This window comes from Bufo bufo, chromosome 1 (assembly GCF_905171765.1).
Source record: "Bufo bufo chromosome 1, aBufBuf1.1, whole genome shotgun sequence".
Classification (NCBI taxonomy): domain Eukaryota; kingdom Metazoa; phylum Chordata; class Amphibia; order Anura; family Bufonidae; genus Bufo; species Bufo bufo.
Window position 1 is genome coordinate 784,539,877 of NC_053389.1, and position 25,205 is coordinate 784,565,081.

The 25,205-nt window shown below is 41.9% G+C and overlaps 1 protein-coding gene across 1 annotated transcript in view; it reads left to right on the forward strand.

Moving 5' to 3' along the window:
• LOC120988465 (LIM homeobox transcription factor 1-alpha-like) overlaps positions 1-25,205 on the forward strand; it is a 144,466-nt gene that overhangs the window by 55,486 nt on the left and 63,775 nt on the right. Inside the window, exons 3-6 of the mRNA XM_040415949.1 lie at positions 14,398-14,630; positions 17,043-17,194; positions 17,403-17,480; positions 23,904-24,021. Of these exons, the coding sequence (XP_040271883.1) occupies positions 14,398-14,630; positions 17,043-17,194; positions 17,403-17,480; positions 23,904-24,021 (581 nt within the window). The remainder of the gene's footprint in view (positions 1-14,397; positions 14,631-17,042; positions 17,195-17,402; positions 17,481-23,903; positions 24,022-25,205) is intronic.

Below are 25,205 nucleotides of genomic sequence, written 5' to 3' on the forward strand. Positions count from 1 at the left end.
GTCTTTCAACCTTCGCAGACAAAGTATTCCCTAATCTAAAAATGTATCTAGATGCCCACAAAACTATCTTAGTTGCGATCTTAAAATGTTTTTTTGGGATGAATTTTTCAATGAGGACTCTTTACCAAAGATAAGTTCCCTGCGGGTCTTTTTTTGTGCTATTATTTGTGCTCGTCTGAGCATCCAGCCAGGGTAATCTCTGGCGGTGAGTCGTTCAAAAATGATCATACTTTCAATATGGAAAGAGTCCTCATTACTACAGTTACGTCTGGCTCTGATAAATTCACCGACTGGTACTGCCTTCACTGTATGAATGTGAATACAGTGATCATACTATACTGTAGCGCTGGCCAATCGCAGCGCTCAGCTCATAGCCTGAGAGGGTTTTTTTTCTCTCAGGCTATGAGCTGAGCGCTGCGATTGGCCAGCGCTACAGCATGGGAGAAAGAGACGCCGGCAGGTTCCACTTGGTGGAGCCTAACTATGAAGATACCGGCGGCTATACCGGGAGAACGGAGCGGCGCCCAGGGATAATAGTAAGTGCAGGGGGATCCCTGGGCGCCGCTCTCCATGTCTGTATACTTAGTTTCGATTTTTTAATCCTCTATAAGAAAGAACTTATGTATTTTTACTGAGCTGAGCTTATATTGCTTGAAACTATGTACCATATGTATATTTTTGTCTGTTCTCATTGCTATTTTAAAATATTTATCTATTTATTTGTTTTTTGTTTTTCTATACTGGGTTTATTGGAACCATGTTCACACCTTGCAGTTTTTGTTTTCATGGCCAAGATCACTATATTTTCATGTACTCTTTAAATCTATATGGAGCTGCTTGTTGCAGGTTTCTTTGACGGATGACAAAAATCTATTTCTTGCACTGAAGCCCCTATATGCTACCTCAATCAACCAGTATTTTTTTTATTAATGTGTAACATGAATTGAACAGACGCCTGCCTTGCCTTTCAGCGTGATTACGGCCTTGCATACACCTGGATTTTTTCCCCCTCCCTGAAATTGGGGGATGGGCTCTCAAGACAGGGATATACACTAACCTAAAGAATTATTAGGAACACCATACTAATACGGTGTTGGACTCCCTTTTGCCTTCAGAACTGCCTTAATTCTACGTGGCATTGATTCAACAAGGTGCTGATAGCATTCTTTAGAAATGTTGGCCCATATTGATAGGATAGCATCTTGCAGTTGATGGAGATTTGAGGGATGCACATCCAGGGCACGAAGCTCCCGTTCCACCACATCCCAAAGATGCTCTATTGGGTTGAGATCTAGTGACTGTGGGGGCCATTTTAGTACAGTGAACTCATTGTCATGTTCAAGAAACCAATTTGAAATGATTAGAGCATTGTGACATGGTGCATTATCCTGCTGGAAGTAGCCATCAGAGGATGGATACATGTTCTCATTCTGTTTACGCCAAATTCGGACTCTACCATTTGAATGTCTCAACAGAAATCGAGACTCATCAGACCAGGCAACATTTTTCCAGTCTTCAACAGTCCAATTTTGGTGAGCTCGTGCAAATTGTAGCCTCTTTTTCCTATTTGTAGTGGAGATGAGTGGTACTCGGTGGGGTCTTCAGCTGTTGTAGCCCATCCGCCTCAAGGTTGTGCGTGTTGTGGCTTCACAAATGCTTTGCTGCATAACTCGGTTGTAACGAGTGGTTATTTCAGTCAACGTTGCTCTTCTACCAGCTTGAATCAGTCGGCCCATTCTCCTCTGACCTCTAGCATCCACAAGGCATTTTTGCCCACAAGACTGCCGCATACTGGATGTTTTTCCTTTTTCACACCATTCTTTGTAAATCCTAGAAATGGTTGTGCGTGAAAATCCCAGTAACTGAGCAGATTGTGAAATACTCAGACCGGCCCGTCTGGAACCAACAACCATGCCACACTCAAAATTACTTAAATCACCTTTCTTTCCCATTCTGACATTCAGTTTGGAGTTCAGGAGATTGTCTTGACCAGGACCACACCCCTAAATGCATTGAAGCAACTGTCATGTGATTGGCTGACTAGATAATTGCATTAATGAGAAATAGAACAGGTGTTCCTAATAATTCTTTAGGTGAGTGTATATAGCCGCTCTCACACAGGCAAGACATGCCAGTCATGAATAAGAACCCACCTGTTCGAAACGCGTAGATTGTCTCTTTGTCACTGAAAATAAAGAAAATTTTCGCTCAAGAAAACAGTGGTGCTGGAAAATTCTTCCCTATTGCTCATGAGTAGTACCTCCTGGTTTGACCCTTCACTGTTTGAGACTTTTTTTCTTACTTGCTTTTTATTCTGTTTTAGTTTTTGTTCTCCACCTACTACTTTGCAGATGCAACCAAAAAACCCCAGCAGTGGAGTCCAGACTCCAGATCCCTGTAGACAAGATCCAGGGTGAATACCTGGGGGGTCTAAAAACTATTCTCTAACCAGAGTGACCCATGTAAAGTCTGACCATAAGCCTATTAAAAGCAAACAAGCTAAATATAGTGTCATTTTAATATTAAGAATTTAGAAGCTTTAGGTCCAGTTTATTGTGTGTGGGTTGGAAGTATATTTCAGGGTGGCCACATGTTTCACATTCATTGGAAACAGTCCAGTAAAATCCATCTGTGCATTGTAGTCATTTACAAATGGAAACTGTGTCAAGTAGAAAGTAGTAAAAAGGTCTCATCAAAATTCAGCCAATGACCATAGGAGCCCGGGTTTATTGTTGTACACTTAGACCTTTTTTAATAAAATACGGTAAGGTTTAACCTTAAAAGGTTTCTGCCACCAGAATGAACCCTCTTAAACTGACTGACATTAGCGATGTGCATGGGGGGAAGTCGTTGCTCCTGCTCCTAGAGGCTTTGTTCTCCCACCTCATTCCACGCCCTGCCGTCCTTCATTGACAGGGCCAGCATTCATCTTCTCCTGTGCGCTGGTTAAACGGCATTGCGCGGGTGCGAGACTTACCCAGCACACAGGGCTGGCAGGAGAAGATGAACACTGGCCTGTCAATCAAGGACGGCAGGGCGTGGAATGAGGTGGGAGAACAGAGCCTCTAGGAGCAGAAGAAACGCCCCCCCCGCCCCCTGCTTCTAAAGGCTAATTTGCATATTACAAAAGTAGGACTTGTGCCATAAGGGGGGCATCATAAAAATAGCAGCGTTGGATTCTGCTGACATTCGCACATCGCTAATGTCAGACAGTTTAAGGTCTCCTGCACACGAACGTAGGTGTCCCGTTGCCGTATGGCGGACCGCATATGCGAATCCGCAATACACGGCACCGTTCCGTGTACATTCCGCATCACGGATGCGGACTCATTGACTTGAATGGGTCCGCAAATCCAAAGATGCGGAATGGAAGTGCTTCTGTGGGGTTCCGTTCCGTACTTCCGTTCCACAAAAAGATAGAACTTGCTCTATCTTTTTGCGGAACGGACGGATGCTGACCCATTCAAGTTGAATGGTTCTGGATCCGTCCCGGCGGCCGCACGGAGGTTGCCCGTGCATTGGGGACCGCAAATTGCGGCCCTCAATGCACGGAACGGAATGAATACATTCGTGTGCGGGAGGCCTAAGAGGGTTAATTCTGGTGACAGAAACCCTTTAACTGCCCCTTACTTTTGTCAAGACAAGTATGGGATATTTGAAGCCATAGCAATGAGGACATTAGAATCACGTATTGATCACGGCACTCTATCTAGTACTGACTGGTCTTGGGTGCACGTCTTGGTGCGTTCCTTGCTCCACCTCTTGGAACAGGTAAGTGTTTAACAATTTAGACAGCACTCCAATATTGATTAAATGCTTTTTATTAGCCGGACATAGTGGTCCTTATTAGAACTGAGGCAACGTTTCGGGCAAAAGTCATGCCCTTCATCAGGCTGGTTGCGTATTCATGGGACATATGGTGATGTTTGCTTCAGTAGAGCAGGACTGATTTAGGAGTTACATCTGAAATATAGACATTGAAAAGGTTCCCCAGGATTAGAAAAACATTTCTGCTTTCTCTTCAGAAATAGCACCACATCTGTTCATACATTATACTTGGTATTGCGGATCAGCTACAGTGATTAGACGATAAAACCGAATTTCCTTGTGTTTCGTGGTAGTGAATTGTTTTAACCTGAAATAGTGTAAAAAAACAAGAAAAAAATCATACTTACCTCCTGCTTGCGGTGGTTGATTGAAGATCTCGGCCGAAATCCTGTGCGTGGTGACGTATCACATCACCACGCCGGTTGGCATGACGACGTCATCTCGGGCCGCGTGAGATTTTGTGGCAGATCTTCAAACAAGATGGCGGCAGCCGGCTTCCCACCAGCAAATGGAGGTGTTAAGAATGATTTAATTTTTTTTTCTGTTAATTTTACACTATTTACACTCTGAGATGCTGCAATCATGTACTAACGCGGCATCTGAGGGGTACAATGAAGGGGTGCGGCACAATCGCAGCTCGCTGTCATTGCACCCACTACTTTTTAAAAAATGCGCTTTGTGACAAAGTAATTTTTTGTAAAATTCGGTGAAGCAGCCTAATCAAATTCTGAAGAAATTCACTCATCTCTAAGTCCTCTTGCCCACAACCATATGGCTTTTTCAGTATTTTGTGGTCCGCAAAAAATGGATCCGCAAAAAATACGGATGATGTGTGTGTGCATTCTGTTTTTTGCAGAACTAAACAGCTGGAGCCTGATGGAACAGTACTATCCTTGTCCGTTATGCGGACAATAATAGGACATGTTCTATCTTTGAACGGAACGGAAAAACGGAAATACGGAAACGGAAGGCATACGGAGTGCCTTCCTTTTTTTTTGCAGATCCATTGAAATTAATGGTTCTATATACGGTCCGTATACGGAATGCAAAAAAAACTGAACGGAAAAAAAGGGCCTAACATTGATGTAAAAGGACATGAGCTGTGAACAGGTGTGGCAATGTTTTTGGAAGAAAGCCATGATCTTGGAATTGTAGACAACTCCTGTTGGTACCCGTCTAAATAAACACTGAGTTATCTCCTTCAGATGAATACATGTAGGGTTTATGGTGAATTTGAGTGTGATACAACAGCGATGAGGCATCACAATAGGTTTATTATACTATCAGTTGCCACTGAGATTATGAGATTATTGGATTAAAAATAAGAACACATATTCACCCGTTCCCGTACACTGTCATTGCAATATAAATCCAAACTGCTCTCCATTTCTTGGTCTTGGCTTGACACTGAGAGATGCTTGATTAGCCAATCATTGGCCAAAGCAGTGACCCGCTTCAGCCATCGACTGGGTGAGTGAGCATTTCCTGTGTGTTGAGCCAGAACCAGGAGGTGGAGAGCAGCAGGAAAAGGAGTAGTGTCATTGTAACATGGTAACATAGTACATAAGGCCGAAAAAAGACATTTGTCCATCCAGTTCGGCCTGTTATCCTGCATGTTGATCCAGAGGAAGGCAAAAAAAAACTGTGAGGTAGAAGCCAATTTTCCTCACTTTAGGGGAATAAAAATTCCTTCCCGACTCCAATCAGGCAATCAGAATAACTCCCTGGATCAACGACCCCTCTCTAGTAGCTATAGCCTGTAGTGACCATGGATTGCTGAAGGTAGCTTCTTTTTTTATTTTTAACCCATGAGCCATGTATAAAATAATTAAAAAGTCTCTTTCATCACAGTTTTAGGATCTAGTCACAAGGTTAACCCTTTAAGGACACGGCCATATTTCACCTTAAGGACCAGGCCATTTTTTGCAAATCTGACAAGTGTCACTTTATGTGTAAATAACTTTAAAATGCTTTTACTTATCCAGGCCATTCTGAGAATGTTTTTTCGTCACATATTGTACTTCATGACACTGGTAAAATCGAGTCAAAAAAATTCATTCTTATTTATAAAAAAATACTAAATTTACCAAAAAATTTGAAAAATTAACAAATTTCCAAATTTCTATTTCTCTACTTTTATAATAGATAGTAATACCTCCAAAAATAGTTATTATTTTACATTCCCCATATGTTTACTTCATGTTTGGATCATTTTGGGAATGCCATTTTATTTTTTGGGGATGTTACAAGGCTTAGTAGTTTAGAAGCAAATCTTGAAATTTTTCAGACCCACTTTTTCAGGACCAGTTCAGGTCTGAAGTCACTTTGTGAGGCTTAGAAATAGTAGAAACCACCCAAAAATGACCCCATTTTGCAAACTACACCCCTCAAGGTATTCAAAACTGATTTTTCAAACGTCGTTTACCCTTTAGGTGTTCCACAAGAATTAATGGAAAATAGAGATAAAATTTCAAAATTTCACTTTTTGGGCAGATTTTTAATTTGAATCCATTTTTTCCAGTTACAAAGCAAGGGTTAACAGCCAAACAAAACTCAATATTGATAGCCCTGATTCTGTAGTTTACAGAAACATCCCATATGTGGTCGTAAACTGCTTACGGGCACACGGCAGGGAGCAGAAGGAAAGGAATGCCATACGGTTTTTGGAAGGCAGATTTTGCTGAACTGGTTTTTTGACACCATGTCCCATTTGAAGCCCCCCTGATGCACCCCTAGAGTAGAAACTCCAAAAAAGTTACCCCATTTTGGAAACTACGGGATAGGGTGGCAGGTTTGTTGGTACTATTTTAGGGTACATATGATTTTTGGTTGCTCTATATTACACAGGTTAGATCATGTTTTTTTTTTATAGAGAAGGTTGTCACGGACGCGACAATACCAAATATGACTACTTTTTGGGGTTATTTGTTTCAGTTTTACTTAACAAAGCATTTAAAAAAAATATATGATTCTTTAGTGTCTCCACATTCTGAAAGCCATATTATTATTATTTTTTGGCCGACTGTCTTGTGTAGGGGCTCATTTTTTCGGGATGAGATGACTATTTATATTTGTGATGTAAGGTGACCAAAAATAGCTTTATTTACACATATTTTTTTTTTTTTACTGTATTCACCTGAGGGGTTAGGTCATGTGATATTTTTATAGAGCAGGTTATTACAGACGCGGTGATACCTAATATGTCAACTTTTTTAAATTTATGTACGTTTTACACAATGATTTCATTTTTGAAACAAAAAAAAAATCATGTTTTAGTGTCTCCATAGTCTGAGAGCCATAGTTTTTTCTGTTTTCGGGCGATTATCTTGGGTAGGGTATGATTTTTGCGAGTTGAGATGACGGTTTGATTGGCACTATTTTGGTGTGCGTATGACTTTTTGATCGCTAGCTATTACACTTTTTGTGATGTAAGGTGACAAAAAATGGCTTTTTTACAACATTTTTTATTTATGGTGTTCACCTGAGGGGTTAGGTCATGTGATATTTTTATAGAGCAGGTTCATACGGACGCGGCGATACCTAATATGTATACTTTTTTTAAATGTATTTAAGTTTTACACAATACCAGCATTTGTTAAACAAAAAAATGATGTTTTAGTGTCTCCAAATTCTGAGCCATAGTTTTTTTACTTTTTGGGCGATTGGCTTAGGTAGGGGCTTATTTTTTGCGGGATGTGACGGTTATATTGGTACTATTTTGCGGGGCATACGCCTTTTTGATCACTTGGTGTTGCACTTTTTGTGATGTAAGGTGACAAAAATGTTTTTTTTTTACACCGTTTTTATTTTATTTTTTTATGGTATTTATCGGACAGGGTGGATCATGTGATATATTTATAGAGCCGGTCATTACGGACGCGGCGATACCTAATATGTGTGGTTTTTGGTTTTTTTTTCTGTTTTTTATTATAAAATAAGGGGAAAGGGGCGTTTTTTTTTCTTTTTTTACTTTATTAATTTTATTACTTTATTAATTTTATTAAAAACATATTTTTTTAAACTTTTTTTTCTTTCCTTTATTTCTGATGTTCACTTTTAGGGGCCTGATCCACTCTGCAATGCATTGCAATACATTTGTATTGTAATGCATTGCCTGTTCGTGTACCACATTGAGTAGTACACAAACAGGTTGCCTAGGATACCCAGCCTGAGGCTGGATCTCCTCGGCTCCCATAGAAGGCAGGTCCCGATGCCTTGCAAGGTATTGGGCAGCCTCTGCACGGCATCGGGCTGCCTTCTGAGACATCGAGTCCCCGCCACAGCAGCGCTCATCATTGGGCAGCATCATCACAGGTCCTTTAGCTTTCTTCACTGATAAAAAGGATAGTGTACTGGAGCTGGATAGTAATGGGTGTAATTAGGGGGTGGGACCTTTGGTTCACTGTGGGATCCTTTTCACCTTGGGCGCCAAAGCAGCTGGGTGGTCTGCCACTATTGGAGGTATGCCACTGGTTGGGAAATGGGGTGTCAGAGTGTGTCATAAAAATCAGGAGTGGATCATAAAGGAAAAGAAAGAATAAAGTGCAGATGCTACTTCTTTCTTTCTTGAATTCACTCCTGAATTTAACATCCCCAAAACAGTATCAAGAAAACTGAATGTGTGGTCATACTCTAACCATGAGTGCGGAACCTCTGGCCTGCTGGCCGTATGTGGCCCCTGACTATCTGCCCCCCTGAAAGAGCATAAATTGCCAATACTAATGACCCCATTATGGAATCGGTCATTAGCATGCGGGCGGCACAGGAAGGTGAGAACAGTGATGTTCTGGCTGTACTCACCTTCCCTGGTCTTCTTCCAGGCCCTGCTCTGTGTCCTGACATGTACAGTGTCAGGACATAGTGCATGTAGGTCAGGTCACAGTACAGAGTGGCGGGAAAAGACTAGGGAGGGTGAGTGAACCTGCTTAGTGGCAACGCTGTCCAGAGCTGGAGAGGTAATTTATTTTTAAACGTTTGATCTGAGGTCTGATTGGGGGGTCCGATCTGAAGAAGTGCAGGTTGGGGGATCTGATTGGGGCTAATGTAAAGTTAATGGAGGGTTGGGAGGGTCTGATGGGGGTATGATCTGAAGCTGGGGGGTCTGACTTGAGGCCGGAGGGTCTGATGAGGGTGTGATCTGAGGCTGATGGAGGCTGGGGGGGGGTCTGATACGAGACTGATCTGAGGTTGGGGGGTCTGATACGAGGCTAATCTGAGGCTAATGGAGGCTGGGGAGGGTCTGATGGGGCTGATTTGAGGCTAATAGATGCTAGGGGTCTGATCTGAGGCTTAGGGGTCTGACTGGGGTTTGATCTGAGGCTGATGTTGGCTGGGGAGTCTGATGGGTGGCTGATGGAGGTGGGGGACAGATCTGAGGCTTGGAAATGGACAAAGGCAGGGAGAGTGAAAGCTGGGTGAACCCCTCTCTGGACCCCTCTGGGATGAGCTTGGCTGCCATTAATACCACATAAAGAAATAAAGAACTGAATATATAACATTCTCAACTTAAAAATTAGACTGCTATATTTGGCTATAATGGCGCCTGTACTATATATAATATATATAGTACAGGCACCATTTTGTGCTGCAAGAATACAGAGCACTAGATTTTTTAATTGAAGCGCAATTTCTGTAACAATTATATGTTTGACGAGATATAGCAAATTTTTAAGTTGAGAATTTTGTATGGCCCGCGAATGGTGTTACAAATATCCAAAAAGTCGCACTCAGCAAAAAGATTCCTCGCCCCTGCTCTAAACACTAGTCGTGTGTGTAGCAGAAACAATCTAAATTATTAAATTAATTGTAACTGGCTAAATTCTTTAAAGGCTATGTACAGCTTTGGGGGCAATTTTTTTTATTATTATTGCATTATACTTATTTTGAGCTAAAAATAATTTTTTCAATTGGTCTTTATTAACAATATGGAATCCTTTTTTCTGTACAGAGCTGACATGCTCGACTAGCAGCCTGTGGATTTCTTTGTCCTTTCCTATCTATGGACTTCTTATCTCTGCTCTCTCACATTATAAACACTCATTAAAGCTCAATCCTTATCTTACTGATAAGAATGTGGCTTAAATTAGGGTACTAGCGTTTTTCTTTTCCAGTATTGAGTTCCGTCCTAGGGGCTCAATACCGGAGAAAAAAACTGATCAGTTTTATCCTAATGCATTCTGAATGGAGAGCAATCCGTTCAGGATGCATCAGTTCAGTCCCTCTTAAGTCTTTTGGACGGAGAAAATACCGCAGAATGCTGCAGTTTTCTCTCTGGCCAAAAATACTGATCACTTACCGGATCCGGAATTAATTTACATTGAAGTGTATTAGTGCTGGATCCGGCATTAAGTGTTCCGGCAAAACGGTACCGGCTTTTCGCGCAGACCTTTAAAAATGCAAAAAGAACTTATACCGGATCCGTTTTTCCGGATGACACTGGAGAGACAGATCCGGTATTTCAATGCATTTTTCAGACGGATCCGCATCCGGATCTGTCTGACAAATGCCATCAGTTTGCGTCCGGATTGCCGGACGATGGAACTGCCTGCCGGAATCCTCTGCGCAAGTGTGAAAGTACCCTAAGTGTTTATGACCTCTCAGTAGTTTAGAAATAAGGGGTAATTAGATGGCCAGCACAAAGTGAAAGTGAAAGTACCAGTCACACAGTTAGAAAAAAAGTTAACCCTTTGTGACTGGACAGCTCAATATTTTTTAATAAAGGCCAATTGAAAATATGATTTTTAACCAAAAATAAGTTAAATGCAATTATAAAAAAATATTGACTCCAAAGGTGTACATAGCCTTTAAGGGTACGGCCACATGGTCAGGTTTCCCTATGCAATTTTGGAATCCAAAATCAGGAATGGATCATAAAAGGACAGAAATTATTAAACGGGTTGTACCAGCATTAAATGGTATTTTAATATAATTTAGCTTGAATAACTAGTTACTGTTGTAATTCACATTCTGTTACCAAATGTAATGGCATTTACTCTCCAGAGTAATGTGCACGTCCACCTACTGAGGTGGTCGCACATGCTCAGTTCCATCCTTCAACTGCCACCAGCCATAGCAACTGTTTGAAGCTGTAATAGTTAGGGTAACATGTTCAGGTTTTATTGAGGCAGTTTTTCGAAGCCAAAACCAGGAGTGGAGTCCAAAAAGAGAAGTGGTAGTGTCTGTTCTTAAAGGGGTTGCCCACTTTCCAGCTACTGTTAATCATTGTGTTTGTAAGATGACTTTATGGCACTTTCTAATATAGTCTTTGTTGATATTCTGCCCTCTACCTTCTTGGCCAAGTCTTTTGTGTTGTCCACACCGAGGCCATGTCCATAAAATGGCTGCTGATGGAGGGTCATGTGACCAGACAAATCACTCAGTCTCCTCCATTAGAATACACTGTACCTGCACTAAACTCCCAACAGTACAGATGGCAGACGTGGTGTATTTGAGCCGAGTGATGTGTCTGGAGTTATTTTGGCTGGATCTTATCAATCTCCATCAGTGGCCATCTTATGGGCAGGTCTTCTGTGTGGACAGCACAGGAGATCTGCCCAACAAGGGGACATGACTTATGAAATATAGCTAATGGTATAGAAAATTTACAAAAAAAGAGGAACAAATACCAGCTTCCCAATAAAAACAATGGTCTTTATTTAACAAGCGATAAAAACTCCCATAGAAAAAACACCTTTTATCTACGCATTTCGGATTAAAACATTAGAATCCCTACTCATGCTTTCCTAAAGCTTGAGAAAGGCTCTAGTGTTTGAGCCGAAACGTCGCGTCCACATGGCTGAATAAACTCCTCATTTTTATTTTTTACTTTATGAGAGTGCTGCTGATTTTGTTATTTATAGATAGATAGATAGATAATAGATAGATAGATAGAGATAGATAATAGATAGATAGATAATAGATAGATAGATAATAGATAGATAATAGATAGATAGATAGATAGATAGATAGATAGATAGATAATAGATAGATAGATAGATAGATAATAGATAGATAGATAGATAGATAGATAGATAGATAATAGATAGATAGATAATAGATAGATAATAGATAGATAGATAGATAGATAGATAGATAGATAATAGATAGATAGATAATGGATAGATAGATAATAGATAGATAGATAATGGATAGATAGATATAATAGATAGATAGATAGATAGATAATAGATAATAGATAGATATAGATAGATAGATAGATAATAGATAGATAGATATGAGATAGATAATAGATAGATAGATAATAGATAATAGATAGATAATAGATAGACAGATAGATAGACAGATAGATAGATAATAGATAATAGATAGATAGATAGATAGATAATAGATAGATAGAAAAAAAAAAATATCCACGGCACTCCCCAAAAAAGTAAATTAAAAAGGATGTTCTTTAATCACCAGACAGTGTCATTACTTTTTTTGGGGAGTGCCGTGGATTTTTTCCTTTTTCCCCTTTTTGGTTGGTGGATCGCCTCTTCCGCCGCTGGCACACCGTATCTATTTGCCGGCTGTGCTGCTTTTCTCTAGATAGACAGACGGACAGATAGATACACGTACACTAGACATTGCTGTCAGATCCCGGTTAGTGTTTAATCCAGGAATAATTTCATTGCGTTCTCCTGTTGATACAGGGTTACACAGCAGAGATTTATTATGTGCTGGCTCCGGTAATCCAGACATTATTACATCGCCTTAACTGGATTCCAGTTATATTAAAAAAGAGAGGCTATTCAGGTGCTCCCGCCGCTCGCTCCGGTCCAGAGGCCTCTCGGTGTAATGTAGGCTGACATGGTGTTTATTAGCTGGGAGCTGCCTGTGCTGTCTAATTACTGCTGGGGAGCACAGATATGCATTGCAGACATCTAACATTACTTTACCCTCTCTTAAAGGGAACCTGTCACCATGAACATGCAGCGCAATCTGCAGGCAGCCTGTGACAGCCAAAGTAGCTGAGCAAACAGATATATAGTTCTGTGGGAGAAGATTCAGTATAACCTGCATTTTATTCATTTAGATCTCTGCTCATTCTGGGCTTTGATGTCAAGGGGCGGTCCTATCAGTGATTGACAGCTATCTCTGTCTGCACAGTCATAGAGGAAAGGCTGTCAACCACTGATAGGACCGCCTCCTGGACTTCAAAGCCCACAACGAGCAGAGATCTACATGTTATATTGAGTATTTTCACATAAAAGAATATATCAATCTGCTCAGCTCCTCCTGCTCTGTAACAAGCTACAGCTCAGCCACCTGCCCCCTTGCATTGTGACGTGCTAGAAGAACAAGTCACCGTCGGGGGCCTGGGAAAATGAGTCAGCGTCTGTGCATTGATCAGGAGGGATGCAGGTGTCGGGGACCAGGTAAGTATGTTATAACATGGTTATAAGGTAAAATAATAGCATTCTGAATACAGAATGCTTAGTAAAATAGGGCTGGAGGGGTTAAAAATAAATAAATAATAATTTAACTCACCTCATCCACTTGTTCGCGCAGCCCGGCTTCTCTTCTTTGCTTATCTGTGAGGAAAAGGACCTGTGGTGACGTCACTGCACTCATCATATGGTCCATCACATGATCCATCACCATGGTGATGGATCATGTGATGGACCATGTGATGAGCTCAGTGATGTCACCACAGGTCCTTTTCCTCAAAGAAGAAGAAAGAAGAGAAGCTGGGCTGCGTGAACAAGTGGATGAAGTGAGTTAAATTATTAATATTATTTTTTTTTTAACCCCTCCATCCCTATTTTACTAAGCATTCTGTATTCAGAATGCTATTATTTTCCCTTATAACCATGTTATAAGGGAAAATAATAATAATCGGGTCCCCATCCCGATCATCTCCTAGCAACCGTGCGTGAAAATCGCACCGCATCCGCACTTGCTTGCGGATGCTTGCGATTTGCACGCAGCCCCATTCACTTCTATGGGGCCTGCGCTACGTGAAAAACACACAAAATCGAGCATGCTGCGATTTTCACGCAACGCAGAAGTGATGCGTGAAAATCACCACTCATGTGCACAGCCCCATAGAAATGAATGGGTCCGGATTCAGTGCGGGTGCAATGCGTTCACCTCACGCATTGCACCCGCGCGGAAATCTCGCCCCCGTGTGAAAGGGGCCTTTTTTTGTGCATCATTCTGGCAAAAAATGGAATAAATTCCCCTCTATGTTTTCTTTGAAACATCAAAATGAGTGATAAATTACCACCTTTTACTTGATACAAATTACCGACAGCAACATAATAATGCCGATACTCAGCGACGGAGTGGCCCACCAGAGAGAGTACCAGAGGATCCTCCAGTGGACCCAGGCTCTGATCTTTAAAGGTCCAGGAGCAAAAAAATAAAACATTTCTTTGAATCAAAACCTATTAGACTTTATTGATGATATAGGGGTTGGGCCCTGAGAATAATTTCCTCTGGTGGACCCATGGAATCCCAGTTCGACCCTGCTGATACTAGCCTCATCATACGAAAGGATCAATGTTTCAGATCCACAGACCGCTAAGTCTTCAAATATATGTTCACTTAAATCTTCATATCTCATAGGCTTTTTGCTACTAAATGCAACAGCTGCCTGAAGACAGTGATGCCATCTGAACTCATCATGCGTGTTCTCAACCATGTGTATCATGTGGCCTGCTTCTACTGCTGCGAGTGTGAGCGAAGACTGGAGCGAGGTGATGAATTCGTGTTAAAAGAAGGGCAGCTGCTGTGTCGCAGTGACTATGAGAGGGAGCGAGAGATGCTCAGTGCCTTCAGCCTGACTCCAGCTGGATCTGGTAGGTTGCAGTCTACCTACATTTATAGGTAAGATTGTCTGTCTTCTACCCATGGTGGAACTGAATAACAACTAGGCTGAGAAATGTGTGGGCTTATTGGTAATGTAGTATATATACATCTATAATAACTGGTGAGGAACATCAAGTAGATGGTAGTTAAGAGACTTTCAAGTCTTGAAAAATAAAGATAGATAGATAGATAGATAGATTCAACGCATCTTGATCTCAGGGCACGAGACGGTTTTGGGGCTCCTGCCTGGCAGTGGCTGGATTGCCCTTGTTGTTAGATGAACAGCGGGGTGCAAGACAGTGCTCCGTCGAGGCAGTGGTAGGTAGGGCGGTGGAGTGACAGTGCAGGCAGGCGATGCAAGGCAAAATGGTGGCCGATTTTGGGGTAACAAGTCCAATGTAGTTTACTGAGGCACTTTGGGCATATGTCACAAACAAGCATATGCAAAATTAAGATCAGTCTGTCCCAGTTATATACACAGATTTCCCAAGGCTGTATCTAGGGATATAGGGGGTCATTTCCTATCCAGAAATATGCCTATATTTTTTCCCCTCTGACGACAGGTCTAAAAAAGTGGGCGTTGTGTGGGCAGGGCAGGGGATGGACCAGCAGGCCCGTCTCATTCATCATTTTCTACGTTTGTTTTAGGTGTACAAAATGGTCTAAATGTAAGCCAGCAAGGAAGCGCTCTTACATTTAGACTGGCGCTGGATCCGCCAAAGTTATGTAGAGGCCGGCACCTCTTCATAACTTTGACAGATTCACCATCAGGTATAGGGGTTATTAAGACCGGTGTCTAAAACGTCTTAGTAAATGACCCCCCATGGTCCATACAATAAATGCCTCTCTAAGTCTCATTAATACAACCAACTTCCCAATTAAGCTAAGAGGTGCAAATTCTATTTCAATATCTTTCTGTAATGACCAAGTGTGGGGTGCAGTCCTTTAACGAATGGCAGGTCTGTCTCAGTAGTGTGGCGGGCAGCAGAAGCAATAAAGGCCAAAACACATGCAGTGGTTTGGTTTGTACAGAAGTCTACAACTGTCTACAAGTGTGTTACCTTTCACTGGCTTTTGTCCAAGAACTGTCCCTTTGAAATGTCCCTCAACCTTCTCTAAAAAGGCTGTTCTTTTCTCCCTCAGAGGTTTGTTCTTAGCACAGTTGCTTTTCTGGTAGCTTTACAGTGACAGGGATGGTGTATTCCTGGAGAAGAATTCTTCTTCTAGCTTGTCTGGCTTACAAACCAGCAACTACAAATACGTCCTCCCTCTTGGCTTACTTGCCAGGAACTAACTAGCCAGGGGAAAATGCGACCAGCCCACCACCTGGCAACTATTACTACAGGCTGCCAGTTAACTAATTCCTACCCATTTACAGCCTTTTGGAATACAGAGTTTATAATAAAGTTACAATAGCTATGGTTATCAATAAAGGTGTGTACATTAATCCTTTTAACAGTGAACCATAGTACTTACAGCTATGTACAACTTTGGGGCAATTTAGTTTATTGCATTGTACTTATTTTGAGCTAAACATAATTTTTTCAATTGGTCTTTATTAAAAAATATGGAGCCCTTTTTTCTGTACAGGGCTGAGATGCTCTATTAGCAGCCTCTGGATTTTCTCTTTTTTCCGTCAGCCAGTTCAACTGACAGGCTCCTTATCTCTGCTCTCTGATATAAACACTCATTATCGCTCAATCCTTAACTTACTGGTAAGAAAGTGGCTTAAATAAGTGTTTATGACCTCTCAGTAAATTAGAGATAAGGGTTATTAGATGACAAGCAAAAAGTGAAAATGAAAGTACCAGTCACACAGCTAGAAAAACAGTTAACCCTTTGTGACAGAAGGGCTCAATATTTTTAATAAAGGCCAATTGAAAACATGATTTTTAGCAAAAAATGAGTAAAATGCAATCATAAACAAAAATTGCCTCTGAAGGTGTACATAACCTTTAGCAGTAAACCACTGCGTGATAGATAGATAGGTGATAGATAGCATAATTTACTAACTTTTGAAAAGGCAAAGGAGTGACAATGTCGCCAAATTGTTTTACACTAAACCATGCCTCAAACTCTGCCCATGACGCATGATGCAGAAGATGCAGAAGAGCTCTGCTCTGGTCTCTGCTGTCTGTGGCTCGGCGTAGGAGGCACGCTGACGTCACTGTATCGCACTTGGTTGTGCTGAACCACTGGCAGCGGGGGAATGGTGGTGCAGGGAACTCATGGCTCATATTTAACTGTACATGAATCCTGAGATAATTGTTTATATACAAAATAGGTAGAGAGGTAAAAAGTCCCAGAAAACTGTGTTAAAATGGTCCAGTTACTAAAAATCACATGGCATGGGGTATGTCACGACTTGTTTCATGTATGTAAATGTGTTTTGCTGCTTTCAGTTAAAAGTGAAGACGAGGACGGGAATCATGGGAAAGGAAGCGAAGAAGCTAAAGAACTTAAACGATCGAAGAGGCCGAGAACAATTCTCACTACACAGCAGCGCAGAGCTTTTAAGGCATCATTTGAGGTGTCTTCCAAGCCTTGCAGAAAGGTACTGACAGACCTTGGTATATAATTGTAGCTATGTCTTTGTATTGACAGTCCACTAGCTTCTGAATTCGAGCATGACCTGCTAGTCACCTAGACTTTAATCACTGTGAATTACAGATTGATTATATCTTATCCTGCATCTGTGGAACTATTACCCATTGATAGCATCCTGCCCGTACTCAATATTTACATAGTGTTTATCTTGGCAGGTGAGGGAGACACTGGCAGCAGAGACAGGTCTGACCGTGCGTGTTGTTCAGGTTTGGTTCCAGAACCAGAGAGCCAAGGTACAGATACAAGTTTACTCTCTAAACTCTTCTATGTCATTAAAGGGGTAATCTAATCAGCTGATCAACGTAGATATAACTCCCGGAAAACAACTGATGTTGCCAGGGGAAGCCAAGGCATTTCCCTTCAAGCGGCCACTACAGGGGGAAGGTGGTATTACAGATTGACCATTTGGACAAATAACCATCCATGTAATACATAATAATAGTAGCACATTTCATGCAAAAAAATTGTATCACTGTATTCCAAAAGCCATTACTTTTTTATTGGCATCAATTTGTGGTACATGTAGCTTATTGTTTCAAATGTATTATTTTTTAGGGTGGGTGGAGGAACGAGACAAAAAAGCAATAAATACAGGGTGGACAGCACTCTAAGACTGAATTTTCAGTTGGTGCACACCAAAAGAAGGCTAAGGCCTGTTTCACACTGCCGGCAGTAGTTCTGACAGTCAGGCATTCCAGCAGGCTCTTCTCTGCTGGAACAGACTGCCAAAACTACTGCCAGAAGTGTGAAACAGGCCTTAGATCAGATCGCCCAACAACAGAAATCCACCAAAGACAAGCAGGCAGCGAATAACCGAGTGGTCAAATGAGTACTCCCTATGCAGTGTTTACATCCGGCACAGCATGGGTGTAGTCACAAATTCCGCTGTAGGCAGGGCCGATTCTAGCTCTTCTGCTGCCTGAGGCAAAAATGTAAATGGCGCCCCTCTCCCATTAAAAAATTGTGTGAAATTTAAGTAGCCACGAACTCCGAGACTGTCCTGCCAGAACTGGGGTGGTACAAGTACAGATACTATAGTAGATGTTACCTGCAGTCCTATGTAAAACCACAGATAACACTAGTGCTGGTAATGTGGTAGTGTTACCTGCAGTCCTATGTAAAACCACAGATAACGCTAGTGTAGATCATGTGGTAGTGCTACCTACGTCCTTAGTGTGCTTCCCTGTGCCTCTCCCATGGGACTCCATGCTGGTGGAGCTGCCTCATCTTATTTCTTCTTGCCCCTTACAGAACGTCCTGATGCAGCTGCGTCAAGACATAGGGCATGGTGATGGGGACAGACACACACACAGGGACAGACACACAGAGGGACAGACACATCTGTGCCCCCTTCACAGTGGTAATACCCTCGCAGTAGTTATGCCCGCTCTGTGCCCCCTTCACAGTAATAATGCACTCTGTGGCCTCTTCACAGAAGTAATGCCCATTGTGCCACCTTCACAGTAGAAATGCCCACTCTGTGCCCCCATAATAGTTAAGTCCTGTCACAGTTGTTATGCCCTCTTTGAGCCCCCTTTACATTAGTAATGCACTCTGGGCCCCCTTCACACTAGCAATGTCCATTGTGCCCCCTTCATAGTAGTAATGATCACTGTGCCCCCTTCACAGTAGTAATGCCCATTGTGCCCTCTTGATAGTAAGAATGCCCATTATGCCCCCTTCATAGTAATAATGCCTATTGTGCCCCTTCATAGTAGTAATGCCCACTGTGCCCCCTTCACAGTAGTAAAGCCCTCTGTGCCCCCTTTATAGTAGCAATGCCCTCTGTTCCCCAATTTATAGTAGCAATGCCCTCTGTCTCCCCTTTATAATAGTAATGCCCTCTGTGCCCCTTTATGGTAGTAATGCCCTCTGTGCCCCCTTTATAGTAGTAATGCCCTCTGTGCACCCTTTGTAGTAGTAAAGCCCTCTGTGCACCCTTTGTAGTAGTAATGCCCTCTCGGTGTTAAAAAAGAACCACAACAAAAAAACACAGTACCTACTCATCTTGCCCCGTTCCTGAAGCTCACAGTCCTCTCTCCCCTGCAGACACAGATCACTCTGCAGCCCTGTGTGGGAGGAGCTTAGGCAGATTCCTGCGCTGCAGGCTCCTCCCACACAGGCCAGCAGCACGATCTGCGCCTGCAGGCTGAATGGTGGAGCAGGGAAAAATCTCCCTACTTAACCATTCTGTGCACCGCTGACCTGAAGGAGAGAAGGAGTGCGGGAGCTGAGGGGTCGGTGCGTGACAGGACCGCAGCTCCCAGCGTTTCGGCAATGAGCGCTTCCATCTGTATTGATGGAAGCGTTCATTGCTTCTGGCACCCCCCTAAGAGCAGGGACCCCGGGGCGGACCGCAGCCTAAAGGGAACACTTCCGGCATCCAGTAGTGTTTAACTGCTGTGTGGATGCCGCCCCCTCAAAAATACTGAAAACTGCCGCCTGAGGCGAGATTCTCATCTCGCCTCATGGCAGAAAGAACCCTGTTGCAGGCATAGACTGGCTTCAGGGTTGATGTGGCCACAAGCAGCACTGTGTCAACACTGAAGCCAGTCGTTGTGACCATTCCCATGCTGCAGCAGATGTACACACTGCATGGGGACTGGAACATGGACATGCAGGAGGCAGCGCTGAGGACCAGCGGCATGGAGCAGATAAGTATTAATCTTCTGTTTACAGGGGCAGAATGGGGGCTCTTGAAAAAAAAATCTATATTCCCGGAGAACCCTTTTAAGGGCCATATTGGACCACATGATTTTCAGGCCAATTATTGGGAACAAGAATTCATAGGAAAGCTCATTTCCGATAACTGGCTCGTATAATCGATCAGCCAATAAAACAGCATAGAAACATAGAATGTGTCGGCAGATAAGAACCATTTGGCCCATCTAGTCTGCCCAATATACTGAGTACTATGGATAGCCCCTGGCCCTATCTTATATGAAGGATGGCCTTATGCCTATCCCATGCATGCTTAAACCCCTTCACTGTATTTTCAGGAAGGCTATTCCATGCATCCACTACTCTTCTCAGTAAAGTAATACTTCCTGATATTACTGTTAAACCTTTGCCCCTCTAATTTCAATGGCTCATTTGTCAGCTGATGGGCATGTCTCATCATGAATGTGCTGCCGATTATGAATACAAATCTGGTACAAATCTGCTGACACATGCCCTTTAACCCCTTAGTGACCACCTATAGGTGTTTTTACGTCAGTCACTAAGGGGCCTTAGGCTGGGCCGCCGCTTTTTTACAGCGTAGATCTCGACTCTCACAGCCCTGCTCTAACAGCCCGGACCGACAATCGCGGGGTGCTGATGTGTTTGAAGGCTACCCGGCTGTAGTAATTTCCAGCAGGCTGCACCTCTCTGGCGCAGCCTGCTGGTCAATGTTAGAATAGCATTGCCATTAAAAGGCAAGGCAGTATAGGGATAATGCACTGCATTTTAAAAGCAATCAAAATACTGTCTGTTATAGTCCCCTTGTGGGACTATTAAGTGTAAAAAAAAAAACAACAAAAAAAAACATTTATTAAATAAAAAAATTCCATTAAAAAATACGCTTTTTTTCATTGAAAATACGCTTTTCAATGAAAAAAAAATTGCAAAAGAAAATATCTCCCCCATATGTTTGGTATTGCCACGTCCATAACGACCCGGACTACATAAATATCACATAAATTATCCCCTACGGTGAACGCTGTAAAAAAAAAAGAAAAAAAAAAAGACAGAATTGCTCATTTATTCTTAGTTGCCACCGAAAAAACGTAATAACAAGCTATCAAAAAGCGCCATTTACTCGAGAATGATACAAAGTTGTCCCGCAAAAATCAAGCCCCCACACAACCCCATAGAAAAAAAAAATATCTAAAGTTATGGGTCTTGGGAAGCGGCAATGCAAAAACTTTTTTTCTTTAAAAAAAAAGGGGTTTTATTGCAAAAAAGTAGTAAGACGTAAAAGAAAACTATATGTATTTGGTATCACTGCAATCGTACTGACCCAGAGAATAAACATATTTTGTTATTTATACCGAAAAATAAACGCTGTAAAATTAATTCCGTAAAAACGCAGTGGCAGTATTCCTTTTTTCTCCATCTTCCTCCCAGAAAGAGTTAATAAAAGTTAATCAGAAAGTTATGTGTACCCCAAAATGGAGCCATTTAAAACTGCAACTTGTCCCGCAAAAAACAAGCTATATAGACGAAAAATAAAAAAGTTATAGCTTTTGGAACGCGACTATGAAAAAAGGAAGAAAAACGCTTGTTCATAAAGACCCAAACAGGCTTGGTCGCTAAGGGGTTAAGGACTAGACGAATATTTCATTCACGTAGTCATATGAGGACTTATTTTTCAGCAGGATAATTTCTATTTTTTAATGTCACTGTTTAATTTGCGATATCTTGCATTGGAAAATCAGAAAAAAGTCTTGTGGGTGAAATTGAAAAATACCACAATTATACATTTTTTTTGTTTTATTTTTACGGCAATCAAAAAATGTACATGACAATCTCATTCTAAGGCCTCATGCACAAAACCGTTGACCCATTCACTTCAATGGGGCCACAAAAGATTGCGACAGCACTCCATGTGCTGTCCGCCTCCGTTGCTCCGTTCAGTGGCCCAGCAAAAAAAATATAACATGTCCTATTCTTGTCCATTTTGCGGACAAGAATAGGCATTTCTACAATGGGCCGCCCGTTCCGCAAATTGCAGAAGGCACACGACGGCTTCCGTTTTTTGCGGACCGCAAAAAACGGAACGGTCGTTCGCATGAGGCCTAAGGGTCAGTACAATTTAGCCGATAGTTACTATTATGTTACTTTTCAAAAACTTTTGAAAAAAAATTCTTTGCATCACCATTTTCTGACAGTCATAACTTTTTTAGAAGTCTGTCTAAAGAGCTGTGTGAGGACTTGTTTTAATGCAGGGTGAGCATTTTTAGTTTTTTCATCGTTCATTGTGCACCATAAACAGCTTTACATTTTGATACTTCGGACATGGCAATGCCAATTCAGTTTTTTTTTTTTAAAGTTTTTTCTATTTGTATATGTAAAATTGGGAAATGGCGTTATATGAATTTTTTATATTTTTCCGTTTTTTATACTTTTAAAAGTATTTCTACTGTATTTTTTAGACCCCTTAGGTGACATGAACATGTGATCCTCTGATCGCTTGCACAATAGACTGCAATAGAGTATCAATCTATGCAGTCTTTTTACAGGCTTCTAATTAAGCTCTGCTACTGGCAGAGCTTAACAGGCATCTTACTATGACAAGGCTCCAGGCTGTCATACATTAGCAACCACACTACAAGAAAATTTAGACTAGCACATCCAAAGTCACAGGTTCACATCCATAAAGCTAGCATGCAGACAGCAAACAAAAAACGTATGGCAGCACACCATTACACATGCAAACAATAGAACTAGGGGGTAGGGATTATTTTGGATTACAGTGGTACTATACCGACTATACACGAAAGATGGAGGCTCTTTGTGCACATTTTTGATCAAACGTGTGTCGGGCCCATCTGCCAGTGTCAAGGTGGCTTCTGCAGATGGGTATCTAACACTAACAGAACTGCCTTTCCTGGGCCTAACCTAAGCCTACAATGTACAGGGCGGTGTAGAAACCAGCTATATTTAAACTCTGCTCAGACACCCTGAAGTGCTCAATCTAAAGGAGGGAGCTACCCTCCAAACATACTGCAAGAAAATTTAGACTGGCACGTCCAAAATTACAGGTGCACATCCATAAAGCTAGCATGCAGACAGCAAACAAAATACATATGGCAGCACACCATTACACATGCAAACAATAGAATTTAGGATTATTCTGGATTAAAGAGGTACTATACATGAAAAATGGAAGCTCTTTACGCACATTTTTGATCAAACGTGTGTCGGGCCCATCTACCTACAGTAGCAACCAATCAGAGCCCCATGATTTTGCCAGGAGGGCTGCAATTGGAAGACAGAGGGAGATGACGATCAAGCATTTTTTGTTTTCAATCATCGACCCTACTAACCCTACTTACAATAACCAAGAACCCCTTTTAGAAGACACAAGTAATTTAAAAACCTTCTGCGTTTATAAAGGTATATTAATTAGGGGTGATTTATGAAAGAAAAACTTATAGTAACCAATCAGAACATAACTTTTATTTCTTATATTACCATTGAAAAATGAAAGCCGCCCTGTAATTGGTTTCAATGGGCAACAAAGACAATTTTTCTTTCAAAAATTTGCCCCACTGTTTGCATTTTGCTTTGGCCGCTGCCACATTTCTCCACAGTGACCAGATGTTACATTGTAGAGTAGTATCTAAATGCACACATTGTGGTTCATAGGTGCGCAGTTTTTGCAATTATGGCCGATTCACCACAGTTTTTAATCTGTTTTCCCCCATTGACTCCAATAAATAAAATATCCATGTGAAATGTTTATATCTGCAGGAACTTGATCGGTTTTCCATAGAAGCAGATTATATGTAACTGCAAAAAATGAAAGATGCCTCAAAATCATGTTGAAACCTCATGTGTTAAATATTTTATCTTGCCTTGCTTCTTGTGACTTTGAGTTGGTTAGTACTGGTACCATGACATTAAAATACCCCAAATACTTTGAGCAATCCTAACAGTCCTATGTTCTCTAGATGAAGAAAATTGCCCGAAGGCAACAGCAACAAGACCACGAGCAGTTGGCAACACAACGCTTGGGCTCTGCCTGTGGGAACCGTGGAAGTAGTAGACAGAGTAATGATGACAGTGAAGGTGAGTATTTTATGGTGCAAGCATGCTAAGCACACCTTCTCATAACCAGCATCTAAGGCGATCCTCTTAGACCAACTATACTGTAGAAAGGTGTCCACAGGAAATGGCTCTCCTGCCTTTGCCCACAAGTTAAAGCTTCAAATTCTAGATTTCACCAGGAGTCGGTGATAGGTCAATAACCTCTAGAAGTTAGGATCACAGTCTGGAAGTGTCTAGGAACACTTAATCCAGACACCTCTATGTCAGACCTGAGAAGGGCAGCGCTGGTATAGGCAGGAGCCGAAATGTATGCCCCTGCCTGTACAGCGCCGCTGGGGAATCAGTACTCTACAGGGTGGGCCATTTAAATGGATACACCTTAATAAAATGCGAATGGTTGGTGATATTAACTTCCTGTTTGTGGCACATTAGTATATGTGAGGGGGGAAACTTTTCAAGATGAGTGGTGACCATGGCGGCCATTTTGAAGTCAGCCATTTTGAATCCAACTTTTGGTTTGTCAATAGGAAGAGGGTCATGTGACACATCAAACTTATTGGGAATTTCACAAGAAAAACAATGGTGTGCTTGGTTTTAACGTAACTTTATTCTTTCATGAGTTATTTACAAGTTTCTGACCACTTATAAAATGTGTTTAATGTGCTGCCCATTGTGTTGGATTGTCAATGCAACCCTCTTCTCCCACTCTTCACACACTGATAGCAACACCGCAGGAGAAATGCTAGCACAGGCTTCTAGTATCCGTAGTTTCAGGTGCTGCACATCTCGTATCTTCACAGCATAGACAATTGCCTTCAGATAACCCCAAAGATAAAAGTCTAAGGGGGTCAGATCGGGAGACCTTGGGGGCCCATTCAACTGGCCCACGACGACCAATCCACTTTCCAGGAAACTGTTCATTTAGGAATGCTCGGACCTGACACCCATAATGTGGTGGTGCACCATCTTGCTGGAAAAACTCAGGGAATGTGCCAGCTAGATGAACAGTTTCCTGGAAAGTGGATTGGTCGTCGTGGGCCAGTTGAATGGCCCCCAAGGTCTCCCGATCGGACCCTCTTAGACTTTTATCTTTGGGGTCATCTGAAGGCAATCGTCTATGCTGTGAAGTTACAAGATGTGCAGCACCTGAAACTACGGATACTGGAAGCCTGTGCTAGCATTTCTCCTGCGGTGTTGCTATCAGT